Consider the following 24396-nt stretch of genomic DNA (forward strand, 5'->3'; position numbering starts at 1 on the left):
TTGGAGATCTTTGGGCTTCTTTGACTTGTATATTTATGTCCTTTAGGAGGGTTGGGATGTTTTCCCCCATTGTATCCTCAACTACTCTTCCTAGCCCTTTACTCCCCCCTTCTCCTTCTGGGACACCAATGATTCTTTTATTTTCATGCTTTGTTTTGCCTATTGTTTCCCTGAGTTCCCATTCAATTTTTTCCATCTTTTTTTTTTTGCCATTTTGCTGTTTGGAGTCTTCGAATTCAGTTATCCTGTCCTCTATATCACTTATTCTTTCTTCTGTCTCTTCAAATCTGGTGTTGTATGCCTTTAGTTTGTTTTTTATTTGGTCAACAGAATCTTTAATCTCTGTGATTTCCACTATTTTTCTATTTATTCTTTCAAATTCCTCTTTGTGCTCTTCTACTGTCTTCTTGATCTCCTTTATGTCATTTGGTATCCCACTTATTTTATTAAGTAGCGTTGTATGAACATCCTTGATTAGTTTTTCCAACGTCTATGTCTCCTCTGGTGTTTTAATTGAACATTAGGCAGGGCTATATCTGTCTGCATTCTGATATGCTTCCTGATTTTCTGCTGTCTTTGTGGCATGTAAATATCTTGATTGATTTACTTTGTGAGTTGACTTCTTTCATTAGTCTAAGGCCTTTGTTTGTGGGATGGTTGTACAGCAGGGAGCAGGGCTGTACTGTGGAGCACTGTACAGTGATTTGTTTCAGGGCCGGTATGGGCACAGGTTGGGGATGTTACATTGATGCTTATGAACCTGAGCACCCAGCAGCCAGGGAGGATGTAGCTTTGAGGGTGCACTGGTGTCAGGGGCATAACCCTGGTCGGTGCTGGTCTAAGTCATGGGGCCCTTTGTGCACATGCATAGAGCTATGGCAGCAGGTTGGCATTATGCCTTCATGCATTGCAGGCAGATGTGACCCGGCTGCACAGATTGGCACTTTCTCAGAGCTGGGAAGTGAAGCTGAGGGCTGTGCACATGTGTGGTTCTAGGACTGATGTAAAGTGCCGTTCCCAGAGCTGAATGACATGATTGGGGGCCCGTGGGCCTGCGGGTGCTTTAAACGGATGAGCCTGAGCTCAGGGAAGGTAGGGTGAGGCTGTGCGATACTATTGGCAGGGGGTGGGGGTATGCTAGGTATGAAAGTTAGTGCCCACAACCTTTATGCATTGGCAACATCCTGCAGGGAGCAGGGAAGGGATGTAGTGCTCAGGTGGGGTGCAGGAGAGGTCAGCTGGGTTACACTTAGTGTGGGGGTGTGGGGCAGGTACGTGCACTGGGGGCTTGTGGGGTGGGGGCGCCTGGAGTGTGGGGAATGGGAGCGGGTGAGGGGTTTCAGATACTTGGAGAGTGGGGTGAGTTGCTAGTCACAGGGCTGCACTGGTGAGGGTAGTGCCCAAGGAACACAGCCTGACTCACTTCCTAGTCTCAGATTCCCATCCGTGCACTCCCACGGGTTCCACACCTCCAGCCACCCTCCAGCTTTCTGTCTCGCAGTTCCACGGCCTCTGCAACTAGGGCTGCCTCATGTGGTGCAGAAGGCTCTCGCAGGTGAGCTCTACTCCCACATTGCCACCTCAGGTTGCCCTCCTGTCCCTTCTCTAACTTTTTTGTGGAGGCGGGCTAATCTCAGACTACTCTAGGTGGCCATCTTCCCAGTAGTCTCGAACATACTACTTTTGTAGCGCTTGCCACTGGTTGTGATCATGCTGTGCTATGGAGAAAATCAAAGTGGCTATTAGCTCCAATTTTCAGATTGCAAATGAGATTCTTTCCTACATGAGGTTGAGAGTCAGCAAAACTATTTTTATTCACCTTAATTTATGAATAGCTTTTTAAAGAAAATTAACAGTTGATCTGATCAGAAACCAACCATTTTGTATTTTTATACTGTTCTTTAATGTGTTTTTTGGTAAATGCATGTGTGGAAGATCAGCCCTCACCCTGGGAATCATGGGCCTCTGTAGACATGTCTCTGTAGCCCAGACCGCCTGTGGTCCTGCTCTGTGTCCTGCGCCCCAAGAGGCCCAGAGGCCTGCCCACTTTTCACAGTTCCTGTTTCTTGCTTCTGGTGGTCCCTTTTTGAATGGTTTTCTGATGAGAGGTAAGGAGCGATAATTTTATGTGCAGACTGTCTCAAGTTTGTCATTTCCTTCATTTTGTGTAATGCATGTTTCTTCATGCATCATATAAGAATACTCAAAAGGAATTTCATGTCCTAAGGACTGGATGATAAACAGGGTAAGCCCGAGACTGAGGCCCTCACCTGAACCCCTCACTCTTCCTCCTCTTAGGGTTACCCTGCAGCCTTTCTCTGTGATGCAGCTGTGAATGGGTGCTGGTTCCCCATCTCCTGTACCACGTAGGTGAGGTTGAGGAAACGCTTAATCTGAGGATGAGGACAGTTGCTTTGTTTTTGTTTTTTTTTCATTAAACATAACATACAAACACAAACATACTTACCATATGATCATTCCGTTCTTCATATATAATCAATAACTCACAGAATCATCACGTAGTTGTATATTCATCATGATCATTTCTTAGAACATTTGCATCAATTTAGAAAAAGAAATAGAAAGAGAACAGAAAAAAATTCATACATACCGTACCCCTTCTCCCTCCCTTTCATTGATCGCTAGCATTTCAGTCTACTAAATTTATTTTAACATTTGTTTCCCCATTATTTGTTTATTTTCAATCCATAAATTTTATTCATCTGTTGATTCTTATTGATAAAAGGAACATCAGACACAAAGTTTTCGCAGTCACACAGTCACATTGCAAAAGCTTTATCATTATGCAGTCGTCTTCAAGAAACATGGCTATTGAAATACAGCTCTACATTTTTAGGCAGTTCCCTCCGACCTTTCCATTACACCTTAACTAAAAAAGGTGATATCTGTATAATGCGTAAGAATAATGTCCAGGAAAACCTCTCAACTTTGTTTGGAATGTCTCAGACATTGACCCTTCATTTTGTCTCATTTTGCTCTTTCCCCTATTGGTCGAGAAGGTTTTCCCAATCCCTTGATACTGAGTCCCAGCTCATTCTAGGATTTGTGACCCATGTTGCCAGGAAGGTCCACACTGCCTGGAAGTCATGTCCCATGTAGTCGGGGAGGGCGGTGAGTTTGCTTGTCATGTTGGCTGAGAGAGAGAGGCCACATCTGAGCAACTAAAGAAGTTCTCTTGTGGGTGACTCTTAGGCCTGATTTTAAGTAGGCTTAGCCTATCCTTTGTGGGGTTAAGTTTCATATGAACAAGCCCAAAGACTGGGGGCTCAGCCTATTGCTTGGTTGTCCCCACTGCTTGTGAGACTATCAGGAATGCTCCACTTGGGGAATGTTCTAGTTTGCTAGCTGCCGGAATGCAATATACCAGAAACAGAATGGCTTTTAAAAACAGGAATTTAATAAGTTGCTAGTTTATAGTTCTAAGGCTGAGAAAATGTCCCAATTAAAACAAGTCCATGGAAATGTCCAATCTAAGGCATCCGGGGCAGGATACCTTGGTTCAGGAAGGCTGATGAAGTTCAGGGTTTCTCTCTCAAGTGGTAGGGCACGTGGTGAACACAGTCAGGGTTTCTCTCTCAAGTGGTAGGGCACGTGGTGAACACAGTCAGGGTTTCTCTCTTATCTGGAAAGGCACATAGTGAACACGGTCAGGGTTCCTCTCTCATCTGGAAGGGCACATGGCAAACACAGTGTCATCTGCTAGCTTCTTCTCCTGCCTTCTTGTTTTATGAAGATCCCCAGGAGATATTTTCCTTCTTCATCTCCGAAGTTCACTGGCTGGTAAACTTTCAGCTTCTCGTGCCTATGTTATTCTCTGCTCTCTCAGAAATCTCTCTTATTCTCCAAAGTCTTTCCTCTTTTATAGGACTTCAGAAACTAATCAAGATCTACCCAAGTGGGTGGAGACATGCCTCCAGCTAATCCAGTTTAACGAGCACTCTTGATTAAATTACCTCTCCGTGGAGACCATCTGATTACATTTTCAAACATGCTATACTGAATAGAGATTAGACGAAACAGCTGCCTTTACAAAATGGGGTTAGGATTAAAACATGGCTTTTCTAGGGTACATACATCATTTCAAACCAGCACAGGGAAGTTGAATTTTTCCCCTTTCTCACCATCCCCCCAAGGGGACTCTGCAAATTCCTTTTTATTCATTGTTCAAATCACTCTGGGATTTATCGGGGCATCGCTCTGGACAAATATATAAAACCTCATGCCCTATTCAAGGTTCCATGTACTATCATATTCAGTTAAGCTGTCCATACAAGTAGTTGCTTTGTTTTTTGTTTTGTTCAGACAAAAAGTAAAATGAAGTAAAAATATACCTATTAGAAAGATGCAGTACTTCACAAACTCACCTCGTCTTGTTTTCTGCCCTTTTTCCGCTGAATTGTGGATGGTGAAAAGCTCTATGTTTACATGCTTTGGGCAGCATGTTTACTAAGGAAAAAATGCTCTGTGACTACAGAATACCTCCATAAAAGATCAGTTATTTGAGTTATTTTGGCATTTATTAACTATGCTAAAGAAAACTGAAAATGAAAAAATCAAGTTGTCACTAAAAGCCCTGTTTATGTTTGAATAAAAGTCCTACTTAGGGCAAACTGCCACCTGATAAGTGTCCTGTGTCCTGTGTTCTGGGGACTGGGACCGAAGTTACACTTGTAAATCCCTTTCTGTTTTATTGCCTTAATAGAAATATGTACTTTTGCTAATACAAAATTGTTCTTTTACCAAGAGGTCATCTCTACATATAGAAATATATTTTGAATAGGCTTATTCCACACAGCAGTTTTGTGTCCATTAAAGCGAATCTTTTACAATAAAACACTCTTGTTTAGATATTAACTTGTAAATATATATACGTTCGTGGATTGTATGGTGTTTGACTGTATCTTAATAAAATGACTTTGAAAAAGTAAAAATATGCTAGGCACATTATAACTGCTGTGCTTCTATTGCTTTGTTTAATCTTTACAAATTTGCAAAGCAAATACAGAAAGTTTTAAAATCATACTATAAGTATAGAGCAGGAACTTGAACCTGCGTCTGTCTAGTGCCAAAGCCTTTGTTCTTGTGTGCTCTTACCCAGCTTTCCCTGGTTTCTGTGAGTTGTGCCTTTTATTATCATTTTATTAGGGCACTGTCAAGAACTTCCAAAACAGCTAGAATCATGTTTCCATCCTGTCTCTGAGGAAATGCTTCAGTGAGTTCTCTGTTACGTATGTAAAGAAGTAAATTGTTATCTCTAGTTTTTACATTTTTTTTATCAGGAATGTATTTTGGAGTTTTATTGCGTCTTGTGTGTATTTGTTAATATGATTATGTTTCTTCTTAATCTAACCATTGATATGTTTGTATTAGCGACTTATTTTGCTAAGGATTCTGGGATTTTTTTTTTTCCCCTAATGAAAAAGGGATCAATTAAGGAAGTGAGTAAAAGAGTTGGAACTCTAGGAATCAAAAATAAGTTACAGGGTTTTTTTGATAAATTTACTTTTATTTTCTGTTTAAAGTAATTTTAGATAATAACTGTTCTGATTTTTCCACACTCTGCTAGTTAGATTTTTCTTTTTAGTTTCAAAACTCCAACAGTGGAGAACTCCATTTCATTTTATTCTCGCCTTTTTTTCCTCTGAACTATAGACATAGCATAAATAGGGCTTGAGAACGAAATAATTGTGCTTATGTATCCCATCTTCCCCAAGAATTTCCAGTAATTGTCTTCTAGTCCCTTGGCCAAAATTTTATGAATCTTGTTTTTAATCAGGCTCCTTTTATTCCCTTTTCTTGTGTTTTAGAGATAACATAAACAGAGCGTGAATATGAAATAACAGCTGTCTTCATTTATCACATCTTCTCCAACGGAAAGTTGTATCAACCAAATGTGTCTGAATCAAAATAATTCCTCTTCATAGTTGGAGCGAATGATTCCTTCTATTATTACCCTTTCAGACTTAACCTGTATATGAAAAATAGTTTTGAGCCTGTGTTTGGTGGCTTCCATATACAGCAGTTAGGTGGAATCTGCTTCTGTTCTCCTGGAGTTTTATCTTCAGCACAAGAAACAGAAGCATTCCACCTTGTGCTGAGCTGTGCCATGGGGCAAGGATTCTATCAGAACAAATCGATATGAAACTCCCTGTGTGTTATGTTTTAGTGCACTTTTCTTGTGGTAAGCCTCCTGCTGTGGTCCTTGTATTCAGCTATATGGTACTGCCATTGCAAACTGTTAAGCATTCCCTCAATTTTAGTTTGTAATCCATGTCCTCAGTCTACATAGCACATGTCGGTGATTGGGATAGCCATATATTCGTTAGATAAGGTGAGCTGGTGCTTATTCTATTACAACCTCATTTTTAAAATGTGATTCATTTTTTTAAAAGGTGATTTATGTGTAAAATGACCTGGATATATCAAAGTATTTGATAATAGCAGTCTGCATGGCTTTAATTATGTGACACCCCTTAGTCCTAGAAACTTGGTCACCTACTCCACATCCACTCCCAGTGGTATTTTTTCATACACCCTATCTTGGCAACAGGCCTGTGGAGTCCACTTGCCATACTCTGTCATCTGTATTCTGCCAAGCTAGGGTTAATGGCTGTGTCTTAGTTCATATTGTGTTTGGTGTGGGTGGAACTGATTGTAGCACATTTATTAATGGGAATTGTTTCTTTTTCTTTCAGTCATGTAAGGGCTTCTCACTTGGGTGATTCAGAATGTTTTGCCTCTGACAACTCAAGTTAATTTTTCTCAGAGAACCCAAACCATGAACTTTGTCATTATGTCTCTTTCCAAAAATCTGTCCTTCGTGAGCTGAAACTGGCCCAGAGACAACTTTAAATGTGGTTTTTAGTAAATCTTGCATGGTGTTTTTTTTTTTTCAAAAATAATTCCTCAAATGGACTTTAATTTTATAGCTTGTTTCTCATTGTCCTCCTGTTTGACGAGATCATAGCTACTGTCCCAGAGCCAGTACAAACATAAATTTGTCCATTTGGTAGCCATGAAAATACTCTGCCCATTAAATTAACTGTGTCATTTCTTTCTTTGCCTTCTTATTTTTGTTAGTACTTGCCGCTTTCATTGACATCCCTTAATTGCAGTCCTGCATCAGTAAATGGAATTATTTTTGCCTCATTTTTCATTTGTCATCATATCATGAGGCCTGGCTGCATGTACCTTAGTAGCAGCCTCAGGCAATGTATCTGTGGAAGCCTATTCCTTGTTTAGGTTAGATACTATATTTTGAATGCCATGAGTTCCTTCTTTTATGACACTTAGCTCCTTTATCTTTACCTTTTCCCCATTTTTCACCTCCCATATGGGCCAGTAGGGCTTTGTCCAGGGAGGACACACTCCCCCCCACTTTGGCTACCTCTGAATGTTCTTGTCCTGAGCCTTGCCATCAGATCTTACCTACTTACATAGTCACATCATGGTATCACTTTAGAGCCCTGCTTCCTGCACTGCCACTGGACATTAACATAGCTCTGAAGAGCTCTGCAAAATATGCAAGATGGGTTTATTTGATACGAAGCAATTCAAGAAGATTCAAGAGAGTCAAGATTCCAGTGAGCCTGAAGATCCCTATTTCAGAGCTCCTCCTCTGGTGGTCTTCCTCAGATTAAACTTACTTTCCCTAAGTAGCAGGAGGAGAGATCTCCCAAGTGGTGGTGGTAGGGGGAGCACCTTTGGAAGTCCTGTTAGATTTTATATTTCAACAAATACTTATGCGTTTTGCAAATTGTGTCTAACAATGATTCAACTCCACAGGTGCTCTACATTCTTACGTATTTTTATTACTGCACAGCTATACACCTCCACAGTACCACAGTTCTGTTTCCTTAGATGACCACTTGGGATCAGACTTCTCTCCTGATAGAAACTAGAAACTGTAGTTTTCATTATACCCATCCAACACGCTTTCAGAAACATCCATATAGCTCCTTTTATCCAGGGCATGGACAGATGAGTAAACAAATGTGGATAAAAAATAAATAATAGGAGGTTAAGAGGTAAAATAAATTGGGTAGATGGAAATAGTGGTCAGTGAGAAGAAGGCGGGAAGGGGAGAGGGTATATACATTTTTTCTTTTTTCTTTTCATTTCTCTTTCTGGAGTGATGCAATATTCTAAAAAATTATTATGGTGATGAATACACAACTATGATGATATTGTGAGCCGCTGATTGTACACCATGTAAGGACTGTATGTGTGCAAAGATGTGTCAATAGAAATATTTTTTAAATAAAAAAAACAAAAATAAAACATTGATATACCCATTACAGCCTGAGAAAACCCTTCTTAAAAGTCTGTACTCGGGTGGTGTGATGGTGGCTCAGTGGCAGAATGCTCATCTGCCATGCCGGAGACCAGGGTTTGAGTCCCGGTGCCTGCCCTTGTCAAAAAAAAAAAAAGTCTATACTCTTTGTTCTCTAAACCATATAAAACCAAGCATAACATAATGTCCTGTATTTATTTTCTCCCTTTAATGTTAGATCTGTCTTAGATAGTTCTTGAGTACACACAAATGACAGATTTTATGACTGTACTATTGATAGATAATCCTAATTTACAGTTTGATCCAGCTTTGTATCTCTTCATGTTCCTTCAAAAATGTTTTTATTATGGCAGCATTATGTTATAGTTGTGAACTTCGTTTTTTCATGTACTTCAGGAAGCAATTCATTTTCATTTGGGAGAATCATTTCACTGTGTAATTTTGGTAAGACTGTCAAAGTGCCCTGCTTTCTTCTAGCTGATGGATAGGCAGGTAATTCAAAGTAGGTCAATTGAATTCTCTCCCAGGTCTTGAAACTTAACTAGAATTTCATAAGACTGGAAGATGGAGCTTATTTAATCCCATAGAGAAGCTGTTGAGATCATAAATTATTTCTGCTACCTAGTCCATGTAACCACCCTGGTTCCTGTGTAACAAATGAGGTATCAGTGGCTGAGAGAGTTCACATAGAGTCTAGAGGCTACTCTGGAGGTCACTGCTATGCAAGCTTCAGTTAGGCTTTACTGCCTCTCATAACTTGCCAAACCCCAGCCAAAACCATTCCTGCCAATCCTAAGAATGCTTAGGGCATTATATAAGATTCTACAGAACTTCCATGCACTAGGGTGACTTTCCAGAAAACTAAAACCTCCAGATGGGTCTCTGGACCAGATAAGTCCTGAAATGCAGAGGGGCCAACCTCTCCCGAGCAACTAGTTCCTCCCTGCCATCCCGTATTATTGCAGTCCCTTCCAACTTGGAAAAGTTACAATGGGCATAGCCCAAATACCCCTAAACAATGGTAGAAAGATCAAAGGTGATGGTGGAGTTATACAGAGAAGGTAGGGTTTAACAAATGAATGTGATTGCTGAATCATTATATTGATATTTCTTTCAGTCTCTGGTATCTTAGAGCAGCTATAAGTAAAAACCTGAAATTGTGGACTTGTAACCCATACGAAACTCTGAAATCTGTTCTACAACTGATTGTTGTGCTGAGCTTTGAAATTTACTGCTTTTTTGTATATATGTTATTTTTCACCAAAAAGAAAAAAAATGATGATAAAAAATATGTTCTGGAGAAATTAGAAGGAAAAATCGGAGATGATGGTATGGTAGCCCATGACAAACTCTGGGATCTGTCCTGTAGCTACTTGTTGAAAACTGCTTTGAAAACTATTGATTTTTTCTTTCTTTGCTTTGTATATGTTATACAATAAAAAGGCAAACAATCCTATTTTAAAATGGGCAAGAGATTTGACTAGACATTTCTCCAAAGAGGATATACAAATGGCTAAAAAGTTTATGAAAATTGCTCAACATCATTAGCTATTAGGGAAGTGCAAAGCAAAACCACAATGAGATATATTTCATACCAATGGGATATATTTCATACCCAATGGGATGACTATTATTTAAAAAAACAGAAAATTACAACTGTTGAAAAGGATGTGGGGAAATAGGAATACTCATTCATTGTTCGTGGGAATATAAAGTAGTGCAGCCTTGTGAAAGACAGTTTGGCAGCTCCTCAGGAAGCTAAGTACAGAATTACCATATGACCCAGCAATCGCACTACTTGGTATGTACACAGAAGATCTGAAAGCAGGGATGCAAACAGACACTTGCACCCAGATGTTCATATCTAGTATTCACAATGGCCAAAAGGTGAAAGCCACCCAAGTTTCATCAACCAATGAATGGATAAACAAAATATGGTATATACATATGTTGGAATATAATTCAGCTGTAAAAAGGAATGAAGTCCTGATGTATGTAACAGCTTGGATGAACCTTGAGGTCATTATGCTAAGTAGAATAAGCCAGACACAGAAGGACAAATGTGTAAACTCACTGATATGAACTAATTATAATAAGCAAACTCATAAAATTAGAGTCTTGAACACAGGTTATCACGGGATAGACTGGGGATAGAGAATGGGAAGCTGATGCTTAATTTAGAATTTCTATTTAGATTATTGTAAATGTTTGGAAATGGATAGTGGTGATGGTAGCACAGTGTAGTGAGTATAAGTAGCAGCACTGAATTATGTATGTGAATGTGGTTGAAAGGAGAACTTTTGGGTTATATATTTTACTAGAATGAAGGTTAAAAATAAAATGTGGGACTGTAGAATACAATGAACCCTGCTGTGGATGATGAACTGGAGTTAGTACAAGTGTAAGAATGTTCTTTAGTGAATTGTAACAAATATATGACACCAATACAAGGTATTAATAGGGTTGCATATGGGACAAAGTGTGGATGATAGTATTATTTTAATATTCTTTCATCAGTTGAAACAAAGTTACCACATTAATGCAAAGTTTCAGTAATAGGGGGGCATATGGGAAATCTGTATTTTTTACATAATTTTTCTGTACTACTATAATTTCGCTAATTAAAGAAAATAATTTAAAAACATTATGCTAAATGAGAGAAACCAGACACAAAGTACTACATATTATGATTCCATTTATATGAAATATAAATATAAATTAATCCATAGAGACAGAAATAGATTAGTGATTATATAGGGCTAAGGAAGTACAGTAGGATTGAGAGGTGACTGCTAAGTGGTGTGAAATTTTTCTTTTTGGAGTAATGAAAATATTCTAAAACTGTTGTAGTGATGAATGCACAACTCTGCATATACTGAAAGCCAACTTTGGATGGATTATATGGTATGTGAATATATCTCAGTAAAACTGCTTTTAAAAAAAGAGTGGGAGAAAGATCAAAGGTGATGGTGATGTTATACAGAGAAGGTAGGGTTTAACTAATGAGTGTGATTGCTGAATCTTTATGTTGATATTTCTTTTAGTCTCTAGTACCTTAGAGAAGCTAGAGGTAAAAACCTAAAACTGTGGAATTGTAACCCATACCAAACTCTGAAATCTGTTCTACAACTGATTGTTGCAGTGTACTTTGAAATTTATTGCTTTTTTGAATATATGTTATTTTTCACAAAAAAGAAAAAAGAGAAGGAGTGTGAGAAGATAGGATTTAACAAATGAGTATGACTGCTGAGTCATTATATTGATATTTCTTTTGGTTTCCAGTATCTTGGAGTAGGTAGAAGAAAAAATTAAAAATCGTGGAACTGTAGCCCACACCAAACTTTCAAATCTGTTCTATAACTGCTTAATGTACTTGGAAATTTATTTCTTTTGTGTGTGTGTGTGTGTGTGTGTGTGTGTGTATATATATATGTATTTCACAATTTAAAGAAAGTATATATTTGTGATGTTTACACAGAAGGACCAAGTTCTACTCTACTTATAAGTGAGTTACTTTGGCTTATTATAATGTTGCCAAATTTTGTTAGTGACCCAAAACTGCCTTTACATTTCCAATAACTTAATTTTGTTATGTGATTGTAAGAGGTATCCGGATAATCTGTTTGTCTTTGTTCTTTGGTTCAGCATCACACATCTGAATTTTTTTGTCTATTCATTATTTTAGTTCTTCTGATCTGTTTAGTTAAGGTGACCCAGGGAAGAGAGTATATATACATTTGGATCATATAACATAAGCGCTTACTGAACGCTGCTGTAGATCTTACTGAACTTTGGATCATCGATTATGTCTCAGTCATTATCCATACATACGATGAACAGACAGATTTTAATAAATTAGAATGTGAAATTTTAACAGTAATGTTTGAAACAAATCGATTTCATTTCCTTCATTTAAAAAAAGCTGTTGGTTAAAAGATTTACTTCTGAAGGTGCAATGATGATAATGATGAGTAAGTTCTAGAGACCTTTCCAATCTTAGAATAATCATAATTTGTAATGAATTTGATTATCTTTGGTCTCATTCCCTCTTTAATTTACAGCATTTTATCAATAAATACCTTTTTGTCTCTGTTAGTTTGGGCTTCTCTTAGTTTGAGGTTAATAGAGACATACCTCTATTCAGTATGCTTTACAAATTAAGAATATAAGGTCAAGAGAAAGGGTTTTCAATCTCTTCTTGTGACTTCTGCTATTCCTTAAATGAAGTCAGATCTGCTCAGTATTTCCTAGAGACTTTTAGATTTTTCTTAGGCTATATGACTGCAATTTTAGGTAGTTGTGTCAATGCTTTATGCTGTGTAAAAATTAGGTGTGCATATGGATAAGAAGGAATTGAAATGAAGTATATGTAGCAGTAGATGTATAGGTGATTTTTTTTATTATTATTAAGAGTTTTCTGAATATTCCTGTTATAGATACTGCCTCAGAAATTTTGGAAATGACTTTTGGGATAATCTTTAGACATGAAAATTGCATTATAGGTTGAGAAGGAAAGGTGGTGCTGTTCGTAAATCAGCAAAATTGATTAAATCCACATTGTCTCTCCTATTTAATTGTTCATGGATTTAAATTTTTAATCATATTTTCTTTAAATCTTAGCGTTCTTTGAATTTATAATGTAAAATATTTGTCTTTCATGTTTCTGCTTCTTCCATATACAATGCCTAAATTTTAAACTCTGATTGTAGTATAGATGGGAGGCTCTTTTTTTCCCCTAAATTCTTGAGATTAGAAACTTGTTTTATGCAGAGTACTTCGTTTCATAAGGAACTAAAACCAGAATTTTGATGTTTAGACCAAATAAGCTTATTTATATTAGAAACTAAATAACTATTTGCTGAACTATAATTGCTAAGATTAATTAGGTGCAGAGCTGTGTGCTTAATGTAAATTGTCTCATTTACACAAAGGGTAAATTATTCCCATTTTAGAGAAAAAAAATTTCAGATTCAGAGAGGATAAGAAGCTTGAAAAATCGTTACAAGTAAGTGAGAGTTTTGGGGATTTGAGTGCAGAACTGTCCTACACAACTATATTTTACGGCTTCCTTGAACAGCGAATGGCTGTTCATATACACTGTGTGCAGGCTGTTTGTATGCACCGTGTGCAGGCTGTTCGTATGCACCGTGTGCAGGCTGTTAGTATACACCGTGTGCAGGCTGTTTGTATGCACTGTGTGCAGGCTGTTCATATACACTCTGTGCAGGCTGTTCGTATGCACTGTGTGCAGGCTGTTCACATGCACTGTGTGCAGGCTGTTCGTGTGTGCTGTGTGCAGGCTGTTCGTATGCACTGTGTGCAGGCTGTTCGTATGCACTGTGTGCAGGCTATTCGTATGCACTGTGCAGGCTGTTCGCGTGCGCTGTGTGCAGGCTGTTCGTATACACCGTGTGCAGGCTGTTTGCGTGTGCCGTGTGCAGGTTGTTCGCGTGCGTCGTGTGCAGGCTGTTTTTACCACCTGACTTTGCACTCTTAGCTCTGCCTCTAGTTTTTGTTTCGTTTTGTTTTTGCCCCAAATAATTTAGCACATATCTCTTTACCTTTATTTCTCTGTAACTTACCGATTGATTTATGTGTCATATTCTTTTTTTTTTAACTTTCTTTATTGTATAGTGTAACATATATACAAAGCAAAGAAATAAAAAAGCAGTAGTTTTCAAAGCACTCTTCAAAAAGTGGATACAGGACAGATCCCAGTTTGTCATGGGCTACCATATGATCCTCTCATATTTTTCCTTCTAGCTGTTCCAGAATATAGGAGGCTGAAGGGCTTAAATACTTTTTTAGCATCACAATCGACTTTTTTTCCCTTCTTTTTTTTTGTGAACAATAGCGTATATACAAAAAAAGCTATGAATTTCAAAGCACAGGACCACAATTAGTTGTAGAACATATTTCAGACTTTCACATGGGTTATAGTTCCACAGTTTTAGGTTTTTACTTTTAGCTGCTCTAAAATACTGGAGACTAAAAGAGATATCAATTTAATGATTCAGCATTCATATTCATTTGTTAAGCCCTATCTTCTATATATAATTCCACCATCATCTTTGATCTTTCCATACCTCTCATTGGGATTGTTTGGGCTATGGCAGTACTAAATTTTTTATATTGGAAGGGTCTGTCACTAATATGGGGCAGGAAGATGGAACTGTCTGACGTTCTGGAGAGGCTGGGCTAGGTTTCACGGCTTAGTTGGACCAGGGACCCATCTGGAGGTTGTAAGTTTCTGGAAAGTTACTCTAGTGCCTGGAACCCTTGTGGAATCTTACCTATTGCTCTAGGTGTTCTTTAGGATTGACTGGAATGGTCCTGGCTGGGGATTGGCAGGTTATGATAGGTAGCAAGGTTTACCTGAAGCCTCTTGACTCTATTTGAACTCTCTCTGCCACTGAAACTTTATTAATTGCACTTTTTCCATCTTTTGGTCAGGATGTAATTGTTGATGTCACAGTGCCAGGTTTGGATTCATCCCTGGAAGTCCTCTCCCATGTCATGAGAGAGACTTTCACTCCTAGATGTCATGTCCCATGTAGCGGGAAGGGCAATGATTTCACTTGCCGAGTTGGGCTTAGAGAGACTGAGGCCACATCTGAGCAACAGCAGAGGTCCTCCAGAAAAGACATGCCTGTAGGTAGTCTCAGCTTCTCTGCTACCTACGTAAGCTTCACAAGAGTAAGCCTCAAGATTGAGGGCATGGCCTATTGATTTGGGTGTCCCTAATGTTTGACACAGTATGAGGGGATTCCCTGATGGTTAAGTTTAATAGTTCCATATTCTTATTCCCCTCCCTCAGGACACTTTGCCAATACTTTTTGATTATCTGATTAATATACTCTAGGATGTTTCCAGGCATTACAATAATCTATACAGGATTTAAGGACCTCTTCCTCATTCTGTGCGCTCTGTGTTTCAGTTGTCCAAATGAACTATACAAATAGGTTGGATTAGATTATGCACTACAGAAAATTTCAGTTCCAGATCAAATAAACCTTTCTTCCATTGGTCTCAAAGAGTATGTGTGATTCTAAGATAGAGACGCTGTCTTCCTTACCCCTATGTTCTGAATTACTTTAACCCCAACCTGTTTGGCTTCATTCTTATCTCTAAATCTCAGGTTTTTTATATATATAAAACAGCCTCTCAAAATCCAGAAATAGTAATCACCACTTCAAACTTAATGTGTCTGCTCCAAAACTTACAATCTAGGCCCCTGTTTTCTAAAGGTGACCATACCATTGTTGTTTTTTTGTTTCTCAACTTTTTATTTTGTCTCATCAAATGTTCCACATGTTCATTCACATTGTTTAATGCCTCATGACATTGTTCCTTTTTGTAGCAGCACAGCCTTCTTTTATAAGGGTACACCATCGTTCTCCATTCTACTTCTCCATCAGTGCATCCTTCAGCCACCTGCATTCATCGGGCATCATGTAGAAGGCCCAAAGTCCACAGTCCATCAGCATTCTCAATTTTAGATAATTTCATTATTCACAAGAGACAGAAAACCAATGAACACACCCTTGCCAAATAGGAAATGTAAACCTCCTCTTAACTCTTGTCTCTCCCTCCGTTATTTACCTCTGCTGTTGCTGTGGTAGTGCTGATGGTTTCCTTTTGAACAAAGCTTATAGCATGCAATAGCAGTTTTCCCCCTGTATCCTGGACTTAAACACTCTTTATAGAAGAATCATATCTTTGAAGTAATTTTTACAAGAAGTCGTGTTCATTTTGCTTATCCATTCTCTAGCACTGTTCTTGATGAACTTAATACTTCTTTGAATAGGTTGATGAATTAACTTTCATTAGATATTGTGTTTGTTTTCTCACAAAAATCATATCAGGTTTACTTCAACAAAATGGCATAAATCATTTCTTTTAGTGAATTAGTATTATTATACAACTGATCGGTATGACTTGCAGCAGAGAAATAATGACTGATTTAAATAAATAATCAGGGCGGGCTGCGGTGGCTCAGCGGGCAAAGTGCTTGCCTGCCATGCCGGAGGACCTCGGTTCGATTCCCGGCCCCAGCCCATGTAAAAAACAAACAAACAAAATACAATAAAACAAGAAAATGTTTAAAGATGTTTCCCTTTAAAAAAAATAAATAAATAAATTAAAAAAAAAAATAAATAAATAATCAGTAGAATTCAAACTCCAAATATGTTTTTCAAATAATCATTTAGGGAAATAGCATACTTTTTCTAAAAATATTGCTCCTGTTCAGAACAAATTAGAAGTTTTTATTTCTTCAAAAGCTGTGGTACCTTCTTCTCTTGGATGTATTCTAGGCTATAAAACAATCATAGAAAATATTTCAAATATTTTTATGTAGTCTTCCAAGGTGATAGGAACCCATTGTGTAAACTTCCAATTTTTTTAAGTTATTTGTAGTCACATCTTAAACATTAGTGTATCTTTTTGATAATGCTAAAGAATGAAATTAAAGCAAAGTTTCCATCTTCTTTTGGACAAGATAGATACTGGTATAAAATGAAACCCCAAAAGACTAAATATTAGAACTGTGTTTTTTTAAAATGCTCAATAAATATTGTGTATTAAATGTATATTCACCCCAAATGCTTGTTCTGATTTGAGTAAGAGGTAAAAGTAAGGAGCTGAATTCCTGCCTCATCATGACTAGTGTGCCTGCAAATGTCAGTTCCTTACATTTATTAAAGGGTCACATTCTTACTTCATATTGTTTACAGTCTAAATGGCAAGGTGAAAACAAACGTGTATGAAAATAAAAAATTATATTTTTAGTGAAGTAAATTTTCCTAGTACCTGCACAAGTCACTCTTCCATTTTCATTTCTGTTGACATTTTTATAATAGGGCTCTTATGTTGAGTGATTGATCTTCAGACTTCAAGGAACTTGTACCATGACTTGTAGAAATTCAGAACTATACGATTAATGAATAAGATTAATACTTTTTCTTCCCACCAAATGTTGTAATAAATTGCAATTAAAGTGAAAAGACTAATAATGGAATCTTTTAGAAAATAGGTGACTTGTTTTTTTAGGATCATTTTATGAAAACTAATAATGTAATGGCAGGGAATTACTTAGGACTATAAGACAGTATATGTTTACATCTGAGGCCTGGGGATTTTCTGTTCATTCATTGTTCTGTCCCCAGCCCTAGCACAGTGTCTTGCTTAGTAAATAATAGAGGAGTGAAAAAATTACTTGTGGATTTATTGGATGTGAACAGTAATCATAGATAGATAGATAGATATAGATATTTACCACTTTATTTTTTCATGTAAATATAAATTTCCTTATATATTTAAATTATTTTATTATAGTTGGTGGCTAAAGGAGTAAAGAATTCTGATGTGTTTCCACCTTTGGGACAGCTTGAAATAGATGGCTCCCCATCTAAGCAACAAATAAGATCTGTTATTTCTATGACTTCAGCTTTGAAAGAAGTGGGTATGGTAAGTTTCCTAAAATTTAGACCTCTTCAAAGTCAAAAGATTATTTAAAAGGTAATTAAATTTAATAAAATTAATTCCTAATTTTTCATTATCTTTTTCTAGGAAAAAAATAGCTTCCTATGATTTTTGTATATTTGTTACTCAGAATATTGATGCTTTACTGATCATGGATTCTATACCTAGGACTGCCTAGTACATGAAAATGTGTGAAAATGGTTCTCTTTCTTTTTTTACTTTAAAATAATTTTAAACATATAAAATGCACAGAGAAATATACCAAAAATAATGGAACAGTTTCATACCCTATCCCTCACCGTCACCAGAAATTCACTTTTTAAAACTTATTATCTCTTTGGCACTTAAATCATTAGCTCTAGGTGTGAAGTCCTAGACATGTCTGTCTTTACTCAAAGTCTTGTGGTCAGTTATTTCTTTTACCTTCTACCTCTGAATCTTTATCATGCTATATGGAGAGTGAAGCCAAGGAACACAGGCAAGTTGAAAGTTTGAACTTGGAAGTATGTGTCAGGTATCTAGCTCAGTGTGAGGACTTGTGTAGTGCAACCTTAAATTCACCGGCAGAAGGAAGCAAAGTCCATCGAACCTTTTTCCTTCCTGGTAATGGACGTCTGTGTCTTCTTTGTTGAGTTATATTACATTTTTGGAGGCAACACTGAGGTTATTGGGTACGTTAATTTTTTTAGCCTTTATACTTATATTGACTAAAAATACAATAATTATACTGAGTCTGAGTATTGTTATGAGCTCCTTAGTCATTCTCAAGAACTTCATATAAGAAACTGTTGTTCTTCAAGTAGGTTAGTCTCTTTCCGATAACGCCTGCTGGGCCACTTGTTCACTTCAACTTCATGTTCCCTTCTGCGTGCCCAGACCCACGTCTCAAGTAACTGTTCTGTCTGGGTGTAGCGCCTGCTAATTCCTGACTCCTTTACTGGGTAAAATGTTCTTTTGTCTCATCCACATGCGTTTCTTTAAAACTAACCTATGTCCTCTTTTGTATGTTTCTCAAGTATTAGACAATTTGAGGTAATCCAAAAACTAAATGTTTTTCTTTCTGTTTTCTTGGTAAATGTCGCTTACTTAAAGATTTGAAAATTGCTGAGTCTTCTAGATACCTTTGCTTTCATAGTTTTTATAGCAACTAATTTCTTCTTCTATATTTTTAAATTCTAGGTGACCTAGGTTGCTATGATTAGACTAATCAAAAGAAAAAAGTATATTACCATTAGTACAGATGACTCAGAGCTTATTTATCCTCTTCACCTCAGGAGAAAAGCCAGTTCTCATTTATGTTCAGTAGTGTCGCTTATTAGGAATATATATATGTGAAGCCTAAGGATGGCTTCAGAACAATATTGCCTGTCTTGAATTGTTACCCATCAAAATATTCCCTAGCCGTAATTATGAGAATGCGTTATTTAATTTTCTTTATTTTTTTCTACCATTGACTGAAAAAATATCAGGTGCCAAAGAGAAAGGGGAGATAGTTAAATAATAGGTGATTAGCAATCCAAAAAATGACAAAGTATTAAGAATTGGCCTTTCTATATATTAAGTCTATTAGCTGATAATATTTGAATATTTCTTATTGCCAATAATGAAGGAAGCTGTGTTGACATTTTATGAGTTAAAAAAAAAATCACAAGGAATAATTTAATGAAAAATAACAAATACCAAATTTTTAAAGGTAGACTTCTTAAAATAACATAATTTCTTACTATGTAACTATCTGTGTTTAAAGGACAGAAGTTTAATTGATACCCAGGAAACTTCAGAAGAAATACAGAAAACCAACAATGCTATTTCAGTAAGTACGATTTTCAGAGTTTCTGTCAATCATTTTATATAACCCATATATATTTTATATAACATACCAAAATATATTTTTTTCAGAGTAAGCGAGAAATATTGCGTAGATTAAATCAAAATCTTAAAGCTCAAGAAGATGAAAAAGCCAAGCAGCACTGTGCTGATACCTGTGAGGTAATTGTTCATGGAGACGCCAATGAGCTTGAAGAAGGAAAATCGGTCTCATCTGATCGTAAGAAGTGGGAGGCAGGAGGTCAACTTGTGATTCCTCTGGATAAGTTAATAATGGATACGTCCTTCTCTGCAACTGAAAGTATGTGTAAAAATTATATCTTGTTTTAGTCTAGAACACATAATAAACCTGTGGATTGAACATTCTGAAAGAATTAAGAGAGGCTGGAAGAATTTCCATATATTTTCCTCCTGGGGCACTTGAAATGCCTTCTCCACCCTACCCCTAGTAAAATATGGGGAACCTTAACAATAGAAAGGCTGTTTATTACAGAAGTGTATAATATGAGAAAGGAAACTGAGATACATGTTTAAATTGTATTACCTTAAGCCTTATACCATATCAGATTAATCTGTTATCAGAAATAATTACTGATGAGAACCAGAGTAATTAACCTTGATTACATCTCAGAAAGGTCTGTTAGGCATTTAGGAAGGGTATTAAGAAGATCTGGCATAGTTGTTCGGTCATTTAGCAAATAATTATTGAGCATCTACTATATTACATACTTTGTTCCAGGTACTAGAGATACAGTAATGTACAAAACAAAACATGAGCACTTATGGGGCTTATATTTTATAACGACAAATGTGATCACTGACTAAATAAGATTTTAAGTGATTTTTTATGGACTAATTTCATAGAATTATTATTTTTTTTAAACCCAAAGACTTGATAGTATTTATTTGGTTTATTTATTCAGCCATTCTTTATTGATTACCTGTCATATGCCATATATTCCTAAGCAGTGGGAATACAAAAATGGTTAAGATACAGTCCCCTCCCCTTAAAGAGCCTAGGGTTTAGTGGAAAAGAAGACAAGTGAACAGGCAGTTCTAGGTGATAAGTAATATACTAGGAATAGACTACAGTAAGAAAATATGTAGAAGAGTAACTTAGCATTGGGATGCGGATAAAGTGATTTCTGAAAAAAGTGATGTCCTGAAGGATAAGAAGTAGTTAGCTAAAGCAAAAGCCAAAGCAGGGTATTTTAGGCAGATAATGACCACAGCGCAGAAGTGAGAGAACATGTGAAATTTAAGGCACTAGGTATACAATTCATGCTTCAGCGTGGCCGAATGCATAGACACTCAGAATGCGAGAAAGAGAAGAGGAAGCAAGCAGACTTGGAAGAGGTACGTGGTACCAAATCATGAAGGGTTCCTGTTTCATTGGCTCCACCAAAAAGCATGGACCTTTTCTCCATGCAGAGGAAAGTTGTTAAAACAGAGATCAATAGTTGTTTTCTGTAAATGATCAGATAGTAAATATTTTAGATTTTGCATGCCATGAAGTGTGTGCTGCACCTTCTAATTCTGCCATTGTAGCATAGAAGCAGCGAAAGATAGTAAATAAGTGCTTTAGCATGACTGTGTTTCCAATAAAATTTTATTTATGGACACTGAAATTTGAGTTTCTTATAATTTTCTTTTTATCTTCTGTTTCTTTCCTCAGACTCTCTGTTTTTCCATTGTTGTCATGAGTGCTTATGATTGCTTCATGGAGCATTTATGTAATAACTGTTTAAAAATCTTTCTCAAATCCAATATCTTTGTGATATCAGTACTTAAAATCGATTGTCTTCTCCCACAGGAGTTAAGGTTTTGCTCAGTAATTTTGAAATACTGATTACTTATTAGATACTTATGAGACTTTGGGCCTTGTTTAAGTCTTATGGAGGATGTTGATATTTTATTTTAGCAGTCAGTGAACCCAGTTAAGTTCAGACCACTATTTCCTCCCCTCCTTCTGCTGGCTGTGGTTCCAGTATCAGCTCATTTTTCAAAGTCTGTCAGTGCCCTATGGATTTATACACTGCATGTGCACTGTTCCAGGACCTGGACAGTGGTCAGTGCTTTATGGATTTGTACACTGCGTGTGCCCTGTTCTAGGTCCTGGACGGTGGTCAGTGCTCCATGGATTTATACACTGCGTGTGCCCTGTTCCAGGACCTGGACGGTGGTCAGTGCTCCATGGATTTATACACTGCGTGTGCCCTGTTCTAGGTCCTGGACGGTGGTCAGTGCTCCATGGATTTATACACTGCATGTGCACTGTTCCAGGACCTGGACGGTGGTCAGTGCTCCATGGATTTATACACTGCGTGTGCCCTGTTCCAGGACCTGGACAGTGGTCAGTGCTGTACGGATTTATACACTGCGTGTGCCCTGTTCTAGGTCCTGGTCAGTGGTCAGTGCTCTATGGATTTATACACTGCGTGTGCCCTGTTCTAGGTCCTGGACGGTGGTCAGTGCTCCATGGATTTATACACTGCGTGTGCCCTGTTCTAGGTCCTGGACAGTGGTCAGTGCTGTACGGATTTATACACTGCGTGTGCCCTGTTCTAGGTCCTGGACGGTGGTCAGTGCTGTACGGATTTATACACTGCGTGTGCCCTGTTCTAGGTCCTGGACGGTGGTCAGTGCTCTATGGATTTATACACTGCGTGTGCCCTGTTCTAGGTCCTGGACGGTGGTCAGTGCTGTACGGATTTATACACTGCGTGTGCCCTGTTCTAGGTCCTGGACGGTGGTCAGTGCTCCATGGATTTATACACTGCGTGTGCCCTGTTCTAGGTCCTGGACGGTGGTCAGTGCTTTATGGATTTATACACTGCGTGTGCCCTGTTCTAGGTCCTGGACGGTGGTCAGTGCTCTATGGATTTATACACTGCGTGTGCCCTGTTCTAGGTCCTGGACGGTGGTCAGTGCTCCATGGATTTATACACTGCGTGTGCCCTGTTCTAGGTCCTGGACGGTGGTCAGTGCTCCATGGATTTATACACTGCGTGTGCACTGTTCTAGGTCCTGGACGATGGTCAGTGCTGTATGGATTTATACACTGCGTGTGCCCTGTTCTAGGACCTGGTCAGTGGTCAGTGCTCCATGGATTTATACACTGCGTGTGCCCTGTTCTAGGTCCTGGTCAGTGGTCAGTGCTCCATGGATTTATACACTGCGTGTGCCCTGTTCTAGGTCCTGGACGATGGTCAGTGCTCCATGGATTTATACACTGCGTGTGCCCTGTTCTAGGTCCTTGACGGTGGTCAGTGCTCCATGGATTTATACACTGCGTGTGCCCTGTTCTAGGACCTGGTCAGTGGTCAGTGCTCCATGGATTTATACACTGTGCCCTGTTCTAGGACCTGGTCAGTGGTCAGTGCTCCATGGATTTATACACTGCGTGTGCCCTGTTCTAGGTCCTTGACGGTGGTCAGTGCTCTATGGATTTATACACTGCGTGTGCCCTGTTCTAGGTCCTGGACGGTGGTCAGTGCTGTACGGATTTATACACTGCGTGTGCCCTGTTCTAGGTCCTGGACAGTGGTCAGTGCTCTATGGATTTATACACTGCGTGTGCCCTGTTCTAGGTCCTGGACGGTGGTCAGTGCTGTACGGATTTATACACTGCGTGTGCCCTGTTGTAGGATCTGAACAGTGGTCTGTTTGTTAGTTCAGTTCTTGAAGTCTTTGATTTGCTGAGTAGGATCAGATTCATGCATTTGCTGACAACAGGTGAGCCCACAGAATCATGAGCAACTTTGTGGGGTTGCTTTCCTGAGTTCTTTTATCTTTGCTATCTCCCAGGTGTTTTTTGGTTACTTCGAGCTCCTCTTTTTGACTATCTGGTAAGAAAAGCAATGCTTTAGTCTCATTCTGCTGAGCACTTGGAGCCAAGTGGCCAGCGATAAGGAAAATTAGCATCGGCCCCACCCTCTCAGGACCGCATCTCCACTCAGTAGAAGGTGGTCTTCGTATCTTGTCGGTTCCCAGCACCAGCTACTGCTCCCACCACCATAGGACTGTGCGAGGCCTGGGCAAGAAAAGGATGGAGAAAAACCTGGTGATTTCTGCACTCTAGCGATAGGAGTTCCCTTTCCCCTCCTCAGGTTGGAGCCAGCAGGCCTCTCCTGGAGCAGCTGTCTGACCCCGTGGACACTTCTGGATTTGCAGTGTCTTGTTCTGACAGGAGGAGGTGGGAGGGGGCAGGAATTATAAAACCCTCCCCCAGTTCAGTAGTATTTCAGATTTGAGTCTTCTTTGCCAACATGCCTGCTACTGTTTCCTTGTCAGAGTTCTCAAATAGCTACTTCATATATGTTGTCCTGTTTTTTTATAGCTGTATTCACTAGGAGACAAGGATAATAATATGTTACTCCATCTTACCTGAGACTGGAACTTTGTCTGTTAAAGAAATTTAAATAAGAACAAAAAAATTCATTTGTACTTACCCAGGTAGTTAACAGTTCTGATTATCTTCATTTCTTTTTAGATCTATATTTCTATCTGTATCATTTTTCCTTCTGGCTGATTTTTTTTAATTACTTATTTTTGTTGATATATATTATATTCACATACCATGTAATCATCCAAAGTGTACAATCCATGGTTTATAATATCTTCATACAGCTGTGTGTTTATCATGACAATAGACTTTTTCTTTTTTTGTGAAAAATGACATATATACAAAAAAATAACAAATTCCAAAGCACAATACAACAATTAGTTGTAGAACACATTTCAGAGTTTGATATGGGTTACAATTCCACAAT

At 38.2% G+C, this 24396-nt stretch overlaps 1 protein-coding gene across 16 annotated transcripts in view; it reads left to right on the forward strand.

Annotated features, from left to right (window-relative positions):
• The window catches only part of NEK1 (NIMA related kinase 1), a 295240-nt gene that overhangs the window by 177574 nt on the left and 93270 nt on the right, over positions 1-24396 (forward strand). For 15 of the 16 annotated variants that reach the window (XM_077144462.1, XM_077144465.1, XM_077144468.1 and 12 more), the window contains 3 exons: positions 17651-17782; positions 19545-19610; positions 19697-19925. In XM_077144462.1, coding sequence (XP_077000577.1) covers positions 17651-17782; positions 19545-19610; positions 19697-19925 — 427 coding nt within the window. Of the gene's footprint in view, positions 1-17650; positions 17783-19544; positions 19611-19696; positions 19926-24396 lie in introns of those variants that run through there. The other variant, XR_013169104.1, reaches the window with a different exon arrangement.

This window comes from Tamandua tetradactyla, chromosome 26 (assembly GCF_023851605.1).
Source record: "Tamandua tetradactyla isolate mTamTet1 chromosome 26, mTamTet1.pri, whole genome shotgun sequence".
In the NCBI taxonomy this organism is placed as follows: Eukaryota; Metazoa; Chordata; class Mammalia; order Pilosa; family Myrmecophagidae; genus Tamandua; species Tamandua tetradactyla.